Source organism: Pteropus vampyrus, unplaced genomic scaffold, assembly GCF_000151845.1.
Source record: "Pteropus vampyrus isolate Shadow unplaced genomic scaffold, Pvam_2.0 Scaffold11, whole genome shotgun sequence".
In the NCBI taxonomy this organism is placed as follows: Eukaryota; Metazoa; Chordata; class Mammalia; order Chiroptera; family Pteropodidae; genus Pteropus; species Pteropus vampyrus.
In genome coordinates, this window is record NW_011888792.1 from 18,242,813 (window position 1) to 18,265,078 (window position 22,266).

The following is a 22,266-nucleotide window of genomic DNA, read 5'->3' on the forward strand; positions in this document are numbered from 1 at the left end:
ATATGGGTAGGAACTGAATTGTCTGGCTTCAGGGAGAGGGCTGGAGGAGCAACTTTCTTCTAGACAGATGTGCTAGCAGAATCCATTCTCTCTTTGTTGAGCCCTCTCCCCTTCCAGCTTGCAGACACAGGCAGCCACCCTATCTGAGTCTCCATCAACCTGGCTAACACTGGTTGCTCTGTCCTTGTAATTCTCTGAGACACCACTTCTCCCAACTTGCAAGCCCACTCAAGCTGCCTCCAGTGGCTTTTCCATACAAATATCCTGTCTTGTCTCATGCTGAGGACGTTCCTAAAACCTCTCAAAGGTTCACAAAACCCAAACAAGCAGCATCTGGCCTCAGCATGCCCCATACCTCTTGCTGAGCAGCTCCAAGTCCAGCACTAGAGGCAGCCAGCTGTGGTTCCTCGCTTGGCCTCTTGAGGCACCTTTAAGTCCAGCATGGGCGGTGGCCATCTGTGGATTGCTTGGTGACTCTTGCCTGGTTGCCCTGGGCAGGGCACAGGGTGTGGCTGAACTTGGCCTATGTCAGGGCTCCTTCCAGGAGGCCCTGCAGCCAGCATGCCCAGTGGCCAGTTTCTACCTGAGCTGAAGTACCACCCAGGGCTGCATCCAAGGATGACATATCCAAAGTGCAGACTGGGCAGGCTCCAGAGCCCTGCTAAAGTGAATCCTGCTCAGTAGGGTCAGCCTTTCACCAGCCAGTCCTCATAACTAATCAGCCCAAGGGCCAATCCCTCCCAGTGATGTGCAAATAGCAACCAAGGCTCAACTAACAACAGGAGGGGACACACAACCCATCAAATGACTCAACTCAGGTAACCAAGGAAGACTGTGTCGCTGGATCCCCTAACACCTACTACACTCTTCTAAGACCTGGAGAAGTAGCAGCTCTACTTAATACATAGAAACAAATGTAGAGAGGCAGCCAAAATAGGGAAACAAAGAAACCTGTCCCAGATGAAAGAACAAAACAAAGCTCCAGAAAAATAACTGAACAAAATAGAGACAATGTATCAGATGCAGAGTTTAAAACATTAGATATAAGTATGCTCAAGGAACTTAGAGGAAGAGTAGATGAACTCAGTGAGAACTTTAACAAAGAGATAAAAAACATAAAAATGGAAATCGAAAACATAAAAAAGAACTAGTCAGAAATGAAGACTATAATAATTGATATGAAGAATACATTAGAGAGAATCAACAGCAGATTACAGGAAGTGTGTACCACTTCTTTATCCATTCATCAACAGATGGATAGTTAGGTTGCTACCATATCTTGGCTGTTGTAAATAATGCTGCAATGAACATATATATTCATATGTCTTTTCAAATTAGTGTTTTGGGTTTGTTTGGATAAATAACCAAAGTGGAATTACTGAGTCCTTCTTTGTCTCTTGTTAATTGCCTTTGTTTTAAAGTCTATTTTGTCTGGTATAAGTATTGTTATCCTAGATTCTTTTTTTTTCGTTTCCATTTTCATGAAGTATCTTTTTCCATCTTTTACTTTCAGCCTGTGTGTGTTTTTTGATCTGAAGCGAGTCTCTTAAAGGCAGCATATGTAAGGGTCTTATTTTCTTATCCATTCAGCCACCCTATGTCTTTTGATTGGAGCATTTAATTTATTTACATTTAAAGTAATTGTTGATAGATATGTGGTTATTACCATTTTATTATACATATTTTGATCTTTTTTTTCCCCTCCTGCTTAAAGAAGTCCCTTTAACATTTCTTGTAATATGGGTTTGGTGGTGATGAACTTTAGCTTTTTCTTGTCTGGGATATTCATCTTCTTTAACCAAGCCCAGAGTCTTCATCTAACATTTAAAAGTGAGATAATGCGTATTATATCTATATCTCTAAAGATATCTATATAGATATAATGCAATATATAGTCTATTCAGTATGAAAACTGGGTGATATGCATTATGTAGAACTGTTCTAGTGACTCTGACTTCCTCAATCCAGACTGACTCTCCATTTTAAAGATGGAATAGACTTTTACCCCTCAATATTTAGCAAAATCCATGCATCTTTAAAGAATTAGAGCTCACGGGATATTTCATGGGCCGAACTTCTCAGTTGCTTCGCAAAAGCATCCTCTGCCCCCTACCTCCAGTGCCACACAGACTCAGCCCTGGAGATGGGATGTTTTCCAGCTGCTTAGCCTCTTATCATCCCACGTAAATTATGATACTAGGAGCAAAAATCTATCAGTGTCAATAGCTTTGCATTGTTTTTCTAAAACGTTTAAGTCTAGGAATTTATCACACTCATTTACAGATGTGCATCTGTTCTTCAGTTTTTCTAAGACACAGACAGTACTTAAATTAATATTTCTAAACTTTCACATATATTTTTGGTTATGATACCTATAATGGTTTTTGATCCTTAAGAATATTAAGAATTCATTCGCACTCTGGGGAAATCTTTATGGGAATACAAAGCTGTTTTAATGAAAGAAGAAAAAAGCTAATAGGATATTTTAACACCACAACATCAAACTCAGATTTCCTCTTTTTTGTTGGTTAGCGAGGATTTCCCCGCTTTCACTCGGGTGTCCTATTTTTTATTGCCACCAGGTTGGCAAATAGGTCTGTGTCTCTAATAAAATAAACATTTTCCCCCTGAAATTATGAAGTTATAATTCATCCCTTGTCTTCAGGCGGCACTTTTAATATGAAGGCAAAGAGCTATTCTGATGATGTTTCTCTGTTGTGCTGCCTCCTTTGCTCTTTGTAATTGCCTCTTTCTACTGTTCATTAAAATATATTTACAGTTATAATAAGTTTACATGAAAATAGTAGACACAGCATGAAGCAGTTTTCATTATGTAGTCATTTTAATTTTAAAGTTTTTTCCTCTACACATATTCTAGTCTTTTGTGTCTCATTCCAAATTAGCAGCTCACACTGGTAATGTGCCTAGTTAATTATATGCATGTTCATTTAAATTACATACATCGACGTGAACCTTTTAATATACTGTAGGGTGGTCCCTTTATAGTTAGAGTGGGCTTGGTGCTCAATTCCCAATTAACATACCTCTCGAGGATGTAAATGAGGACCAGCTAATGCAAAAGCAGCAGCTCTGCTGGCCCATGTAAAGAAGGCAACAGTACCTGTCAAACGTAACCTTCATACTTTATTACCAGGCTTTTAAAGGAAACAATTAAAATATCTAGAGACCGACAGAAAATAATAGGACCAAGATTGGAGCAAAGAGCAATAGTGTGATTTGTTGGGCCTTAGTTGTGCTTGCATACTTACTTCAAAGCGTAGCATTTTAAGTTCCCTAGATTTATTGGCTGAATAGGAGCCATAAGTGAGCAGATGCTCTTTGGGGCTCTTTTGGGTCAGTGAGGAAATGAGGTGGTGAAAACTGGGTCATTTAGATATAAAAATTTTATTACTGCTCTCTACTAAAACATGATATTAGGAAATCTTGGAAATTGAAATATTGCATTGATCTATTCTATGAATACTTTTTCTATTTACTCTAATGATAAAATTTTTAAACATAATGAGTGGTTAGCTACAGAGTTTTATGATTTAAAAATTATGATATTTTATTCATATAAATTGTTTTGGCATTTGGGGTAATTCTGGAGCACTATCTTTTTGTAATGTGAGATTGTATAGGCTTGTGCATCTTTAGTCTGCTGAGCACAGGACTTAAGGCTTTAAAGCAATTTATGACTTCAAAACCCAAGATCACATGTTCACAATATTTGGTGATTAAAGTGAATGGGCTTCTTATGTATCCTTTGTAATTTGGTGTGATCTACGCAGAGCTAAAATTATGTTTAGCCTTAGCAATTAATATTTGATTTGAAAACTATTTCTAATGAGGCTTATGACCAACTTCTCTTTATCAATCAAAAATGGCTTCTACAGAGTGACCTTTTTTGAAAAGAAGAATCCCAGGTGGTTAAATGAGGCTATTTACAACTGTTCTAACTTGGAATCATTCTCTAGCAAAAGCACTAGTGCTTTACCATCCTATGAAGCTTTAGCTTCAACCCCTTTCAGCTGTTTACCGTTTGTTACCAACATGCTGTGTTTTTTTAAATGCCGGTGTCTCCACAGGGTTATGGATGCTGATGAGGAGAAAGAAAATAGCTAAAACATACACACACACACACACATACACACACACGCAAACACACATATATATAAGTATACACACACATACATATATAAACATATATCTATATGTGTGTGTGTGTGTGTGTATATATGTGCGTGGATATATATATATGTATATGTATTTGTATACACACACACACACACTGCTTGGTTACTCATTTAAATGGGTTTGTTTGTTTGTTTTTTAGGGTTCCCTGCTTGGTTACTCATTTAAATGGGTTTGTTTGTTTGTTTTTTAGGGTACTATTACTAAAGCTTCCTTGCCTCCTTCATGATGATAATGATTCTTTGGTTGAAAATGGTATTTGCATATGCTGCCTTTATGATCCTGTCCATATCCTAGCTATCTGTCATCTCTACACAGTGCAGCAAGTTCGAGTGTGTCTTCTGCAATCCCCTGTTTCTTTCTGCCTAACAAACTTCTAAAGTTAAAATACACATAACAGTCTTGTCAGTATAAATAAAAATAACAGTCTTTAAAAATCTACCCTTTCCCTTGTTCTGAGCACTGTAAAATGTGTCTTTGAGTGCAGTAGTAAAGTTTAGACAGATTTTTGCTAGGCTAAAATTAATTGTGTTCATTTTCTTATTCTACTTTAATATTGTAATAGATTCATATTGTATTGCATATCAGGATAGTATAAAAGATCTTCATTAAAATACACATGAAATCTTGTTCTAACTTCTAGTAACCAACGATTGTATATCTTAGCTATTTTTAAGTATCTGGATTAGAGATATTGATAGGAGTTCTTTAGCAATTGACCAATTCCTAGTAGACTAGTGTCAACTTTAATAAAATAGAATGTCATCGTTGTAACCGTTTTGACAGTTTCAACAGTAACAAACATTACATAATTTTGAACATTATTTTTACCTCATAAGACTAGTATTTATGTTGAACAGAATAGCAATATTATAGTGACAGTACTCTAACATTTAACATAGAACCAGAACTTTGAAATCAGAGCATTTTTTATTCAAATCTCAACTCTACTACTTGATAGTCATAATAAACATTTGTTAAATTGTTTAACTTATATTGAACTGTTTTCTAATCTGTAAATTGGGATTATTAATCCCACCTAATCAGGCCATAATGAAGAGTGAGGGGATGTAAGTAATGTGCTTGGTACAGTGCCTGGTACATAGAAATATTTAATAAATGGTAGTTATTATCCTTATTCATTTATTAATAAAATATTTATTAACCATCCACTATGAGCCAAGCCCTTTGTTGGGCACTGAGAGTTTGGTGTGGACCAAAGAGACACATCTTCTGCTCTTATAGACTTTACTGCCTCTCTAATCTCATGGGTGGTGTAGGGTATGGATACCATGGCACTGTTTATCAGGCTGGTGCTTTTTAATCACTCCTTGTTTAGCTTTCCCATTATATATCCTGCTCATTACTATGTTAATACATACCTATTACATTGAAATTCACATAGTTTGTCCAAATTGGGAAATATATTCTGTGGGTTTATAGAGCAGTTAATGAAATTTGAATACCTGACTCACTGGATATAATTTTGAAAGGTAAGGACATTCCACATATGCCATTGATTTTATGTTGTTTCTTAAAGAAACATTCTAACTTCGGATTAATTTTCCTATGGTTCTTTTAGATACTTAATGCATTAAAAATTGGAATTGAAGGCCATACAGACTTAACTTGAGGGCCTGACAATTTTTTAAAAATTCTTTTTAGCCGAAAAAAGAAATGAGTTATCAGTTCTGATCTTCCCTGAGTAACCTTGGATTTTAAATAGCCTTTAACAGATTCAACAAGAGAGTACTTTAACAGTCAATCATGCTTTATTTGGATAATTCAAAATGACAGGCTAGCACGTCTCAGTTCTTGGCATAGTCTGAAAATATTCAGGCCATCTGAATGGTTTCCCCATGGATTAGAGGTGAAAAGGTTCTATAGCAGAGGTTCAGGCATCCAGAGTAGTTCTATTTTCAAATGTTAATTCTCATCATTTTTGCAGTGACTACTAAGAAACCACAAGGGAGCTCTGAGAATCTTTTCACAATTAATTGGCTTAATCTGGAGGAACCTTTAGGAGAAGCTGCTGTAAGAATAAGGAACCTGGTTGATGAGGCCTGAAATTACAATAGTCATTGATCAAGGATTACATTGCTTCCCAGCTTTAGGACTCTTCTTATTAATAAAGATAGTAAAAATCCTATTTTCATAGAACCGTTTTTGGAAAGTCGATATACACAATATCGACTTTATCCTGGTGTTCATTTTACGAGAAATGGAAATTTTAAAATGAAAAGGTGCAGGGATTTTGTCCCATTGCTCTTTACCACAATCTTGTGTTGTCCATCATAGGATCCATTTTGCTCGGCCTCTTGTTTTTCCTCTTTGTCCTCTCACTCATTGTTTTTGGATTAGTTTCAATATCCCAGTTCCCTCCAGTAAGTCATTGTTTACTCAGTCTTGAGCTTAATACATTCTTTAAAAAATCATAAAACAATTTTAAAAATTAAACCAAAGTTTTTCTTCGAAGCTCTTCTTTTACTAGACCTGATAAGAGAATTAAATATAAAATCATTGTCTTTTTGTGGATAAGACGGAGAACTTATGTAGAATTTATTTTAGAGTTGCATTTACAAGTTGCAACTTAGTTCAGATATGATAGTAATCATCAAAGCTTATCTTCATATAATTTGTACACTACCTGTAAATCAGTCTCAAATTGAGATAAAAGGAAATGTGACAGCCAGAGCTTTGACTCATGGCTTGACTGTGTGACTTTTGGCAGTCACTTAAACTCTCTGAGCTTATTCATCTCTAAAGTATGACCTAATTGCATTGTTCTTGTGAGAGTGAATATAAGCCGATTTGTACAAAATACCAGGCAAGTAATAATTCAAATTTATTGTTACTTTTTTAGTTAAAACTTCTTAATGAAATTTTAAAAAATTATTATACTTGATAATACAATAAAATTTAGCCAATTCAATTCTTTAAGTGTTTGTAGATGAAAAGTTAAAAACATACTTTGAAGTTAACTTCACCAAACATTGCTTGATTATTTACTAAATGCTTGGCAGGGCTGCAGGTGTTGGAAGGACAGGGTGAAAGATATGACCCCACACTTCAAAGTGTGCACAGTGTGGTTGAAGAGGAGATAAATAAGCTGATAGGTAGGATGAGTGCTGTGGTTAAAGAATGGAAGTTGAGGAAGTTGAGGATGGGGTAGAGATCAGAGAAAGCTTCCCAAGAAGGTGAATAGGACAAATTTGTCAGAGAGTTTGGGAAGGGGTATTCCAGGCATAGGGAACAGTAGTGAAGAGAAAGATTAGAAACTGATGGCAACTTGGCATGACTAAAAAGGTTTTTTGCTTTTTTTTTTTCCTGGAGATAAAACCAAATCCCAGAGCATGAAAGGCCTTATGGCTACAATGTTTGGGTTTTATTGTGATGTTGTTTTGGGGAAATATTTGAAAGATTTTTTGCTGGAGAGTGACATAATCGAATCTGTAGCTTAGAAAAATTTACTAAACCAGTTTTCTCTGTTATATTTCATTCTGGTTCTTTCTATTCAACGCTAAATTGACTTCTGCGTCAGAGGAAATAATTATCTTGTTTAACCTAACATTATCATCACCTGGATGTTAGGCACTTGTATATTTATGATCTTTGTTGAAAGCTATGAAAATTGCCACCCAGATCTTTAAATTTTAGTAGCTGACAGCAGTGAGATATGAAGTTCATCATACCTGACAATCTTATTTCTTAAACCATTATAGCATGAGGCCAAGAAGGAAAATTTTGCTTTTGGGCACCGTCCAATACCATAAGCCTTTTAACACACTTGGCACTAGGATGTCACAGACATTTGTCTCAATGCACAAGTCTCACATGGTAATGATCCTTCAAAATAAGTATATTGTTCTTGACAGTGAACAGTAAGAAACCACTGGTAGATATGTTTTACATTGCACATTACCCAGTTTCTTTTCAATCTGATTAATAGAAGCAAGAATATTTGCTGAACATAACCTTATGGAGACCTCCTGGTTCCTGGTCCCTCACCCCTGTATTCAAATGGGTAACATTAGTCTGCACTTACTGCTTATTCTCTGACCCCATTTCTTTCTATAAGCAGGAAACACATTAGTCCCTTCCTTTGAGAAGGAATTTCTTACCACTGGTTTTCTTATCTGTGACCTGGCTGTTATCCAGGTTTCTAGCCTCAGTTTCTAACCTGTTCAGGAAGCCACTACACTCTGCCCTCTCTTCCCTTCAAGGCCATGGGCAGCACACATTTTCCCCTCTGTGAGCCAACCTGCTGCCCAAGAAGCTGTGTTTGCTCCTGTCCTTGATAGTCCTCAACTCTTTCAGATCTGCTTAAACTCCTGACTCTGACCTTGTTCAGTGCCAATTTTCCAAAACACAGATATATAAAAGCAACATAAAAATGTCACCTAATGGAGTTTTGAACCAATCCAATTCTATAACAGAACAAACTAAAAGGTATAGTATAAATTGAAAAAATTAAAACTATGTGGTTTTAACTTCAGACAGCTTACCATTTATGAGATTGGATCTGCCAATGTAGGTACCAATGTGCCAGTTACCGTACCGGGCGCCTTATACACAACACCACCACGGCCCTATCAGAGAGGTGTTCATACAGAGAGGGCCTTCTAGGGCTTACAGACATGCCCAAGATATACAGCTGTTAGGGGAGATTCTGGGATTAGATATGTCTTTCTGCTTGTGCTTCTTTCACCATTAACACTGACTCTCAACAGTGAATCTTTAGACAACGTAAATGTTTTGTTAAATAATGCATTTACCCTGATATAATGCTTTGAGGTCTGTAAAGTGCTTTCACTTATGTCTCATTTGACTTACAGAATAACTCTGTGAGGTAAGTATAACTATCTCTGTCTTACAAGAGAGAAAACTGAGGTTCTGTAAGATTGACTTGCACAACATGACATAACTTGTGACACAACGAGTATTCATAAACTTAAAAAAAAGTCACAAACATCTAACATCAAGAACCCCTTAAGTGGGATAGGTTTGTATTGTTCACCACACTGAGGGTAGGCGGTGCATACTGTTTGTCGCAGCAGCCAAAGACTTATTGGTAACACTGATCCCCGAAGGGGAAAGGTGAGAGATTTCTTTTGGTTCACTTCTAAATTTCCTTGGCGTTAACTTTGGTTTATACAGACTCTCTATGCAATGCTTATTTTTCTACCTAATTACATAGTGTGCACTCCACACGTGAACATATTGAACTAGAAATTATATTCTACCACAGAGGACTGTTTTACTTTGGATAAGAAACAACCAAAAAAAAAAAAAAAATCTCCTTTTATATGTGCTTTTTTCACATGGAAACTATTCTTTATTAGGATCTTAAAGCTGATATGACAACAATGGTAATATATTGTATTACCATTAATATATATTAATGTATTATTTCACTTTGCTTTAATGTATTATTTTAATATTTTAATGTATTATTTTATTTTGCTTTCAAGTGTTTTTCCTACCCTCCCCCTCATGGTGAGTGATTTATAGCATTTTACTACTTAAATATTCATTTATAGCTACTTTTTTTTTCTTCAGGTTTTGTGATGAAGGAACCTGTACAGATAAAGCCAATATTCTTTATGCCTGGGCAAGAAATGCTCCCCCTACCAGACTCCCCAAAGGTATATCTAAGGCCTCTTGGATATTTTCATATTAAGCTGCGTAATTTCTGATTCCAAAGTACTTTTTATTATACATCTTTTCCAACAGTTGTTGACAGTATTCTGTTTTGCAATTTCACACTACAAAATACCTGTATAATCTGCTTTGTATTGAAAAGCTCATTTAGGTAGTTACTCTTTCTCTGCATCTCTTTGGTAAGTAATTTTCCCACACAGCAGTTTAGATAGAAAACAACCAAGTATACCTCAAGCCACCTTTGGCCTATGGCACATTGGTTCTTGACAGCAGGAGCATTTCATTAGCCAAGAGAGCTAGGAAAGAAAAAAATTGCTGTTTCAGCAAACAGATTTTATTCTTTATAGTCCTGGACCCTGGGTATTTAATGTGATGCCAAACCTCAGTTGGCTTTCTGACTTCACCTCTAAACTGTTCATAGCTTCCTATATGTAAGTGAATTACCAGACTCTCTTTTATTACTTGAATGTTTCTTAATATCAAAGAGAATGTACAGTTGTTATGAAATAGGTCGGCCAGGGTTTGGGGATGGTGTCTTGTGAAGAAGCACTTTTCTCTCTTGCTTCTCTAACTCACGTCAGCTCTAACCAGTGTCTGTTTTACTTTGCTTCAGTGAGCTTCAGAATCCTCTCTATAGTTGACCAGGCCACCACTACTAAACAAGTTTGGAAACTAATAAGGGGTCTATCATAGATTTGTTGACATTTTAAAAATTCATTAGTAGAACAGATAGAAAAAAAAAAATTTCTCCACAAAAAAAATTTTTCCACCTATAAATATTTTTTCTACAGACTTTTTTTTTTTAGCTTACTAGGAAACTCTATTAATAATATGACTATTAGGAACCCTTTGGACTCCAAAAATTTATTGGCATACTGGACTTTGTGATCTAGTTTGTAATGGTTTCCTCAATGAGATTTTTGCAGATACCTGTTTTCATGTGGAAAGAAAAGTAATTTCTCTAAGATGCTCCTAAGAAGTCTATTTTCTATATTCAATCAGAAAATATAAATGAATATGAATATATACAAACAAAATTAAAGAATGGGTATATATATATATATATATCTGTCATATACTGAAAGACAGAATTTTGTTTTGCTTTGTTCTGTTTCTTTCAAAATGAGTGAATTGTCCTCTTAAAGTGTAACTGATTACTCTAGTTCTGAAGTGGGAACTATGTATAGAATTCTATCAGAGCTTTGAGAAGAATCTATGATAGAGTAAATTAGAAATTTTCAGTAAATGCCTAATTTATTTTCATATAACATAATTTCATATGTGACTTGCTATTTTATTCCCCTTTGGATTTCATTGATCAGCAACCTGAGATTAGGCTCATTTTAGATTTCCATTTCTAAAATATTAATTTGTCTTTTTTGTAAATCTTTAGGTGTTGGATTCAGAGTTGGAGGAGAGACTGGAAGTAAATACTTTGTACTACAAGTACACTATGGGGATATTAGTGCTTTTAGAGGTAAGTTTTAAAATGGTGGAACTAAGCATACTTTCCGTACTAGAGTGTTTAAAATATATGTACTAGCTGTTATCCACATAAAAACATGAAGACTTGACTGCAACCTTGGCCCACTAGGAAACAACTACTTTTGTTTCTTTTAATTTGGGTCTATTGAGGAAACAACTTTTATTTTGAAGGATGTATTATTCTCTTATGCATATATTCTCTTATGCATCCTACCATGCTTTCTCCTATGCTGAGTTTAAGGTTCTTCGGCTTTCCAATGTAGTATCTTATCTACCTGCTGCTATTAAGGGATTCCTTCCAGGCAGCATTGTCAGGGTAGGAGACAAGTAATTTATTTATATTGCTATAAGCAATCCCTTGGGAGAGTCAACAAATTTTGCAGTACCAGGAGTTCTCAAACACTCAGGCTCATGTCAATGCTTTATCGATAAAGCATAGTTGCACTTCATGAACTCATCCATTGTCCACTGCACTAATGCAGAAACCACCCACTCCTTAGCCACCCACTGCTAAGCACTGCCCTAGACACCTGTTGCTCTACTCTTGATTGCTGTTCATTTAAATGCTCCTTTTCTTATTACGGAATCGTTAACATGAGGAAGGAACCTCATTCCCAAGGCAACCGGGGGTGGTGCTTGTTATTCCTTCTGCTGCACTTATCAAAATCCAACTGCATTTATTCCAGGTTCACACTCTTGTGTTCACTGGAGTATAAACATTAAGCAGTCTTCTTAGCTTGTCAGCTTTTATAGTATGTCTTGCTGACTTACACATATTCCCCCAAGTTCTCTAATTTAACATTATATTTCTATTAACTAACCAGGTACATTTCCATCTCCAGACACATTAGCTTTCTACCCCCAACTAAATCTAAAAGTATATGTCCATCTCTGCCTATGAAATGTTCTCTGGGGCCTTTGCTGAAAGCACCTCATGTGGTGAAAGGTTCCATAGATTCTCAGCATTCAAGACTGAGACAATAAAGCAATCTGCCTCTGGAAAAAGATGTTGGAAAGAATAATTTTATATAATTGAAAAATTATAATTAGTACTGCACTCAGATATGTTATCAATAAAACAAGCTCCTGTGGACCAGCCCATAACCCCAACTTCCAAATAAAACTTGTTTTTGCATTAAAAGTATGTTTTGAGTTATATATAAATAGCTTTTCATTTTTGGTACAGAATCTAATCTTAAGTTGTTAACTGTTTGTAGTGCTAAGGTATGGTTGAAAACAAAGGAAGGTATGTTTCTATTTAAGGAAAAAAGAAAAATTATCTGCTCTAAAAATTTACTCATGTTGGTATCAGTGGAATAGGCAGATTCTAAGACTGCTGACTTCCAAAGCACTGAGAAGACTATAATTTTTCTGAAAAGGTAAAGAAGGCTCTCCTTGACCACCACAGCTAAAGAGCTGGTCATACCCCCATACTCCCCTTTCCCCACTCTATATTCCTTTGTAGAACCTTAGACTTTACTGTTCGACTTAATTCCTTTTAGCTTTGTAGTACCTCCTAAGAGATCCTGCACTGATGCCCTAGGAAAATGTTTTTAAAATATATTATTGTAATAATTTAATTTATTACTGATGAGGAATTTGTTTTGTAATTTGTTTAATCTAGATGTAATTAAAAATTAGATATCTAATATATAAATATAGTTATTTTTTACTGTAAGAGACTGATGAGAAGCTTTTATAGTAATTTTTTATTTTTCACTTTTTGAGAACCATCTTTGTGAAAGAAGATATATGTGAGTTATGAGGTAGAAAGATTGCTAGTCTTGTAATTCATAGACCTTGTCGTAATATAATTAAAATATAAACAAAAAATGTTGTTCACTTAATTCATTCAGTAGTATTAGATATTATCTTGTACCTTAAGCTATACATGGCTTAGAATAGTAAATAAACACATGGGAAAATATCAAATCTCAACTATAACAATGAGAGAGTATTTTACATTTATTAAATTAGGGGTGAAGTAGAAATTGAATTATAATACCCAGGACTGCCAGGGTTTGGATAAATCTGGTATAGTTTGGAGAGCTTTGTAAATTAGTGCAGTGTATTTGGAGCAACTTTACCATATTATATATATACATTTCATATAGAACATTAAAATCTTGCTCTAGGCTTTATTCTTAAAAAAAAAAGAAGTTTTTTGTTTTTTGTTTTTTTTTTCATTTTTTTAATGAGCTACATACCCACAGTTATTTATGTACTGTTAACTGTTACTATGGAAAACCAGAAAGTTAACAAATGTCCCTTAATAGAGAACTAGTTAAATAAATGTTATAACAACAAAAATAACTAATCATGAAATTTTATATAGGCTGTATGTATGCTTATATGTTTCCAAGGATTATAAGGAACAAGGGGGAAAAAAGAACATAGTCAATAAGCATGAAAGATGGAATTGTGTTATTTTTTTCCCTTTAGAATCTTAAAACATTATCTTTATACTTTTAAATCCCACAAGTAGAAACACTATGTTAAATCCTTCAGTACCTGCCAATTAGTCTGCCACGTCCAACTTACACTCTCTTGACAAAGAGGAGTTAATGTATATCTCTACATGCCCTATTTGATTTATTATAAGAGTGACTTGACTTTAAAAAATTTCTATATTGTAATTGTACACTTATCTCCACATGTACATGGAAGTAGAAAATAATTCTATTACATATTTTAATGGTTAAAAATACATTATATATGTTGTGTATGTATTATATATACACACCCATATATAATCATATTCATGTCAGTGAAGATTTGAACTTAATGTTGTCAAAACTATTGATGATATTTGAAGAATATAAATTGTAAATCAGAAACAGACTATAATTATGAGGAAATTACTGCAGTCTTTTGAAAAATGGGTAAATGTTTGGCTTAAGAGTATGAGCACTTTTCTACACAGGGAAGATTTTAGAAAGGTGAGAAACTTAGGACTTTTCTTCAATAAAGCACCAACAGTGAAGGTAAAATATCTTCTAAAATTTGTTGGAATTGATCAAGTATCAGAGAGAAGAATATAACCTGAAACCAACTGGGTATGCTTGGACTGTGATCTCTATTAGTAGGAAAAGATTGAATGTGATTTTAGAGTGAGTTCTGTGGATTACATGGAAATATTTGTTTTGTTTTGGTTTTTGTTTGTTTTGGAAATTTCACAGAATGTGAAGCTGCAAAAACATCATTTATAAACAGCCAACTTTATTAAATGCCATGTCAATCACAGTGTCAGACCTTTGCTGGGTATAGTAATCTCACTGCCCTAAGGCTTTCAGTATATTCTAGCAGGAAAAACAAGCACAAAAACAGGGTGTTTATAGGCAATAATAGAAATGTATAAGAAAGCTGTGGAAAGGCAGAACAGGGGGATGTCATCTGTGAAAAGCTTCTTAGAAGATGGAACCAGAGCAAGAATTCGAATGGAGATCAGAAGCCCCCATGTAGGCAGGGGCAAGGGGAAGACACAGTCAAGACAAAGGTTTCAACACAGGGGAATAACAAGTAAAAAGCCTCATGTCCACAAGGAACGAGTAGTAATTTGGCATTACTGGAGTGTGAAACGGAAAGAGGGAAGTGGCAAGAAATGAGAAGAGAGGTGAACAGTAGGGACCAGACCCTAAATATTTTTGGTGGGACTTGAATCTGTAGGCACTCAGAGTGCTTATCAGCCAGGCAGTAACCTGATGAGATTTTTCACTTCAGTCCGGGGCTTGAAGGCCTTATGAAGAAAGGGTCAGGGCTCTAGGAGGCCAAGGTGAGATAGGATTGGGACTCTAGAAGGCCAGAATGAGTTCTTTTTTAAATGTAATCTTCTTTTTACAAATTAAAATTCTGTGGCAAACAGAATGTAATCTAATTAGAAATGAAAGCTCCATGTAAGCAATAGCATAGTACAGGGATTAGGTGATCAATCTCTAAGATCAGGTGGCCTGGCAATGGCACTTGCTAGTTTCGTTACACTTACTTACCAGGCTCAGCCCTCCTCATCAGTAAAGTAGAGTCTTAATGGTTTATATAAAGATACCTGCTAAGTACTCGGTAAATAATAGCTAGTATCATTATAGCTCCTATAAAAGGCTTCAAAGGGACATAAATTCTCCTAAATGCAACCTTTTGTTATAGTTGCCCGTAACATGAAGAGTACGTTGGTTACTTTTCAAGGGTGTTATAATTTCTCATTATGTTTAGACACAAAACTGTGTTCACATTTGTCACACAACAGTTTTTGTTATTCTTAGTTCAGTAACACAAAGATAAACTTTAAGATCAAGTCCCTGCACTTAAAGAAATTAGGATAATGGAAACCAGAGATTCCTCTTGGTTCTTTTTTTTGCTAAGTTTTTTTCAATAAAGTCTTGTTCCAAAGAGAAAATTCTCCTGAGATTGTTGCAGAAGTTTGCCACATTTTTTATGGATGTTTTAGCCCAGGGGAAATCTTAAAAAAAAAAAAAAAAAAAAACTGGCCTCTCCTTTCCGAGTTGCTGGCATTAGCTTATTAGTCTCCAACTGTAACTCATTTCTCAAACTGGAAAACCCATGCACTCGTGAACTGAAGTTGGAACTAATATTCTTAAAATGGAGGTAAGGATCTCTTCCCAAGTACACAAGCTCTGTCTTTGGGTTGGCAAAATTTCCAAGATACAGACTTACTGTCCTTAAGCTCTTGGTGCATAGAGGAAAATTCCAGCAGATATTATCAAGGACACAGACACCACACACACACACACACACACACACACACACACACACCCACACACCTTGCTTCCACCCTTTCATCACAGCCCTCGAAGTACAACTACATTTTAATATGTTTTGGGGAGTATAGCTAAAATATTTGTTTTCCTTAGATTGAGTATTTAATAATTATATTTTAAATGAGATAAATGATAACCTGGGATCTTGTTTTCAACTCTTCTTTATGTGAGTTCTAAGAAGTTTAGTTTCCAAATTTCTGGGGTTATATTAGTAAAATCAGATCCTAAAATTCTAGTTAGAACCCTTAGAGAATGAATCATTTTCAATAGCCAAGTTTTCAAGAAAGCAAAGGTTTTAACTCTTTAAGTACTATAACTTGAAAACATTTTGTACAGAAATCTTTTCCAAATATAATATGTGCTTTATGAAATTAAAATAGGTGGTAGATGTTAAATGCTAGCAGCTTTGCCCAACATAGAGTGAACTGGCAATAAATGTTAATTGCCCTCCTCATCTTCTTCCCCCTTCTCTTTGTAATTTTAGGATGTCGTTCTGAATATCAACTACTACACAGTGATTTCTCTTACAATTTTAGGAGTAGCTGGAGTTTTTCCATGTTGCTGGTCTTACTGTCTTCTGTCTGCTTTTCTGGTTTTCTAGAGCTTCCTCTGTTGTCAAGCTCCCACTTCAACTCATTTTAATTCAAACAGCACTGCATAGAGGCAAAGATGAATAAGAACAAATTCTGCCTTCTGTAGCTTACCGTCCAGTGGGGACAAATAAAAATAAAACAATAACTGTAATCACATGAGCCAAGTGCGCAGTTTATGCAGTGAGAGCAGGGATTGAGAGGCAGGCAAGACCACCCCAAGTTTAGAAAGAGGTTTCATGTTGGCAGCCTTCTCCCTTGTTCTAAATTATTTGATGCTTTAGATGTGGAATGTAGGTAGCTAAATTTCATATCATTGTTTGTAAATTTAGAACAAACAAACACTGAATTGAAGCCCTTAAAAAGAACTTTTTGAATAAAATCTTGGGAACACTAGCGTTTGGACTTGATGATCTTCAGATTTGAATCTCCTTGCCTTCTTTGTGTTATTTTATCCCGGCTATATTCCGTTTAAGGTGTGGCTTCTCAATAGCTTAGTTCCAGACAGCTGGGTGTTATTAGACATCGAGCGTGATTTCATGCAAGCACACTCTACACTCATACACACACAGGAGGAGCCCCTATCTCACCACAAATGAAGTAGTAGAGTGGCATGAGGGACTGGAAAAGTGTCAGGCAGAAGGGAAAGCAGAGGACTCCAGAGGAATTCTAATTCCTCTTTGACTCCTGCCACATCTCTGCCTTACAAAATCACAGCCTGGAAGCTATTGGAAAAAGCTCTGAAATTGTAAACCCAGGAAAAGTCCCTTGCAAATGCATTTTTGAACAAGATGGAGCATAGATCAGTAGCAGGACAGCTACACTTAAAATTATTTTATTCCAAGATAAAGCAGATTACTGAATTCAGTGTAAGCATTAGAGTGCTCTTGACTCCTTGCTACCTGATTGCCAAGATAGCAGGAAACTGGATGGAAGATTGCTCCCCGTTGCTTCCTCTGTTCTCCTGTCTAAATCTATCCTAGTAGCTTCCCCCTGCATGCTTTCTGGCGAAATAGACAAGCCTGCTATTACTCACTTCTCTGCAAAGTAAGGGATACTATGAATCAGGGTATTTAAACCCAGGTATTTTTCAGTGTTCTGGATTACTTTCCATATTTAAGAATCTCTTTTGAAATCGCAAATATGGAGGATGTTGTTAATGCTTCCCCACCCTGGCATCCACCATGGAGATGCCAGAAATCCATTGAGTCTCTACACTGACAAAGACATAGATGGCACCTTTCTAGCACTCAACTTGGCCTTCCCTGAATAGGACCCTGACATGCGCATAGTCCAGCAAGCCTAATCCTCTTCCAGAATATAGCAGGTTAATTCTTCACCATTGCTTTTCATTCGAGGGCACATCTAATGTTTCTGAGTTCTCAACACCAGGGACAGCCACCTGTCTAAACAAGCCTCATCCCCAGCAAATACAGAAATATGGTTCCAGGAAAGGTGTGCTTTACCTCAGTTTACCTTTTCTGTCCCAAGGCTGTGATACCCATGCCATTCAGCAAGTCTCCTTTCTCCCCACCCCTCAACTCTCAGTTCCTATTTCTCTACTATTCCTTGATATGGGAGTACAGACTTTTATTGAAATACTTTGGGTCAGATATGGTTTGGAATTAAGAACTTCTAACCTTTCTGAAAGGTACTCAAGTGCATAAACGATATATTACATTACGTCACCTTCAGGGCTCTGGAACACCATCCTTAATCAAATACGCTAATATTACTATAGCAAAGTGTTTAAATAGCTACACTATAACAGATGAATAAAGACCATAAAAAGCATCACTTTTGTTCAGGTCATATTTTGTTGTCAAACATCATGAAAAAAACTTTAAATTTCCAGAGCTTTTCAGATTTTAGAGTTGCAAAAAGTTCTAGGAAACGTATTCCTTAATGGATGATTATTTGTTAAAATACTAACAGATGGGAGGACTGGATATATTTGAATATTTTCCCTTAAAATAATCTCTCTCACACTTTATTTTTCATCTTTTGGAAAATACAGAAAAACATTAAAAAGAAAAGTAAAAAAATCACTCACAATACCTTACTGTTTAAAAAATCTAAAATATGAGCGTTGTCACTCATGTCTCTAAAGATATTAAAAAACACTGAAATACACTTAAAATATCTGAATTGTATAGTATGTGAATTATATCTTAATAAAGCTATTGAAGAAAATGTATATAGAGTAAAAAGAAAAAAATTATAATACCCTCTTTAATCCCATCTCCCTTTCTCTTCCCACCCGAACTCCAGATAACTACCATTTATAGCTGCCAACTCTTTATATGCTTATCCCAACATTTCCATATATGCACAGAAACCAGAGATATGTATATAGGCACTTTTTCTTTTTTTTTTGGACAATCATCAGATCATACTCTCCACAGATCTGCATCTGTTGTTGTTTTTAATTTAACAATATACCCTGGGCATATTTCTAAGACAGAACATGTAAAACTCTTTCATTATTTATAATGACTTCTTAGTAGTAATTTATACATCCTGTTCCCTATTAAAGACTTTTAGGTTCTGGATTTTTTTGCTATTACAAGCAATACTGCAGTGAACGTTAATGTTAGAAATGTTAGAAAAGTTTGTCACTTCAGGGTAGCTTTCTAGAAACGAGATGTTTAGGTCATGGAGTGTATAAACATTAACAGATTCCACCAAATTACTCAACAAAACAGGTTTTCCAATTTACAATCCACAGTTAATGAGCAAGCCCCATGTCCTTACCTACACTAGTTGTTTTCACACTTGAAAAATTTTGCCCAGTATTTACTGAAACAAAGGAACTTCTCTTGTTGTTTCATTAAAGGATTAGAATTAGCTGGAAGATCTGAATAGAATTATCTCTAAAGTACATAGTCTAGGTCAGGATTTCTCAAGATCTGACCTGAGACCTGCACCAGAATCTCCTTGGGGTGCTTTTTAAAATAAAAATTCCTGGTTTCAACCAGACCTGAATCAGATGCACAAAAAGTAGAGGTGTACAGGAGCTGGCTCGTATTGACTCACAAGAGCCAATTGTTAATTTTCATATCTTTTGTGAGCTTATCATTAATTGTAGCCATCATTAAAAATAAAGGCAATAAATACTCAAAAATTATAACTTCCTAATTATTTTACCATATTTTAATATTATCTGTCTTCTTGAGGGTATTTATTTCTATTGTATTCGTATCGTGGAAATACTATAAAATTGTGTGTTAACTGTTCATGTCTTCCAACCCAGTGTTCATTAGTAGCTCGAAATCAACCATGATGGGAAATTTTACATTGTGGAAACTGAAAAATGCTGCAAATCAATGCATGATAAATTATTTTGTTGGCTCTTGAGATTTAAGAAAATGATGGGAAAGATATTAGAAATGCAGATTATTGTGACTAGCCAAAAGATTGAAGAAATATTCTTCTAGTATTTAAAAGCTATTATTAATACAACAAAATTTTGCTCACATTGTTGAGGAGCAAGTACAGTTCCAACGTGTGTCTTTGTTGTTTCAATAAACAAGAATATCAGCAAGCATTCCGAACTACTCACTCATCAGTTACAACCGTAGGTTGGCTATGGAAAAGTTCATCAAAAATTAAGAAAAGAATTCTGTGAAATTCAACTGAATTTACAATAAAAAGTATTATATATTTTTTATTAGTTGTAAATGTGAGCTGCACATCTTTTATATTAAAAACTATAATAAATTTAGATATACGCACATATGCATATTTTTTCAGAAAGCCAATGCACACCACTGAGCCCAGGATTCGAAATTTTAACAAGCTCCCTAGCCGATTTTTATGCAAACTAAAGTTTAACAACTGAGGCTCAAATTTTCCTAGTAAGGATTGAAGTTACTTCTTTTTTTTTTTTTTTTTCCTTGTACTATAGATATGGCATGACAGTCTCCTAGGGCTTGGGACAGCAGCAGAATAATTTGCATTTACCAAAATATGTACAATTAAATCTCAATTCTCTTAAAAAAGAGAGAAGCTTTGAAAGAAGAAAATTCAGTTAATTACTCTCCAGTTATTCTAGCACTTTATTTTACTTAGAAATTTGAAGGAAAGTTTATTTTTATTCTTTTTCACAAAATTTGGTTTTTGGATTTTAAAATGTTATAATAGTAGAAGCCACTTACAATGCATACATGACTTTCTTGGACACTTTCTTGTCTATATATAGGTGTGCAAATAGTTCTCCTTTACACTGAAGCTAGATAAACCTTTCTGAAGAATGAGCAAAAATATGTTATATCCCTCTATTTATTAAATTTTTAATTTTTAATGTGTAGGGTAATAGAGACTAGAAAGTGAAAAATAGCAACCATGACAGCAACTCAGAAATTATTGGCAAGATAACATTCAACTTGCATGAAATTCCATAGATTCTTCAGCCTTTTCAGATAAAAGAAATTGAAACCTGGCCGAAAACACATTGTTGAAAAGAAAACAATGACTTTTATTTCCTTCTGAAACAAACAAAAAAAGGAGTAAAAATCATAGATCTTAGTGTTGTGTACTAATTCGTTTTTAAAGCACTTGTTTTTAGTACCAGAGACCGAGTCTTTGGGGTGATAGCACGAAAACAGCATGACTAGAAGGGATCCTCTAGCCCAGCCCCTCCATTTTAAAGAATGGAAATCAATGTTAATAAAGGTTGAGTGACTTGCCTAAGTCACTTAACTTAGTGACATAGTATAACTGGTATAGCTACTAGTCCAATGCTATTAAAATGAGAATTTAATTTGTATTAGCTTTCTAGTTTGTATATGTACCAAAGTTCACATCCTAACTATATAAAAGAAGTGATGGAGTCAGTATTTCTAAAAGTCCTTTGAACCACTAGGAATGAAGGGGAATGAATTTATTCATGCACAAAAGAGTAAATACGAATAAAGATTGGGATCGTTTGCCTCATCTCATTTATGCCTTTTCATTCTGATGTATGAAGTAATCCACTTCCCTTATCATGCAGTGATATTTCTAAACCAGGTTGCTTGATAACCCCACTGATTTCAGAATAATTATAATCGAATGTTCTTCATGTTCTTCTGTAACCTTCATTATACACAAGCAGCTTGATGTGAGTCATGGGAATGATTTTAGGACTATTCAGTACCTCTCAAATGATCGAAAAGAAGCCTATTATCTTGAAGCATTCTTTTGCTCTTGCCAATCTCGTCACTTAAGTATGAGCTCCCTGATTCTCTAGCTTCCAGCATTTCAACTTTGTTAATCATCTTCAGTATGAAATCCTAATGATCCTTATTGTCATTCATTTCATGGGACACCTGTTTATTTTAATATCTAAATATCTTCATTAAGTATCAGGAATTACATATTCATTCATTTGGTTATGATAAGATATGTAAAGAACTGTAGCATTCCTTTTTAAAGAACATATTCAGAATGTTCTTTATGCTTTATAATGTCTTTTTAAAGCAATTTGACATTGAACAATATATTTAGCTTAAGTGATGAGTTTTGGGGGGAAGAAATTTTTCCCTGATACCATTTAGTTTTTCACATTTTCTTGTTGTTGTTTG

The 22,266-nt window shown here is 35.1% G+C and overlaps 1 protein-coding gene across 24 annotated transcripts in view; it reads left to right on the forward strand.

The window, feature by feature from the left end:
- PAM (peptidylglycine alpha-amidating monooxygenase) overlaps positions 1–22,266 on the forward strand; it is a 230,909-nt gene that overhangs the window by 133,877 nt on the left and 74,766 nt on the right. For all 24 annotated transcript variants that reach the window (XR_002777318.1, XM_011378482.1, XM_011378499.1 and 21 more), the window contains 2 exons: positions 9,754–9,839; positions 11,249–11,332. Coding sequence is in view for 23 of the 24 variants with exons in the window: in XM_011378482.1 (XP_011376784.1) it covers positions 9,754–9,839; positions 11,249–11,332 (170 nt within the window). In the remaining variant the exon portion in view is untranslated. The remainder of the gene's footprint in view (positions 1–9,753; positions 9,840–11,248; positions 11,333–22,266) is intronic.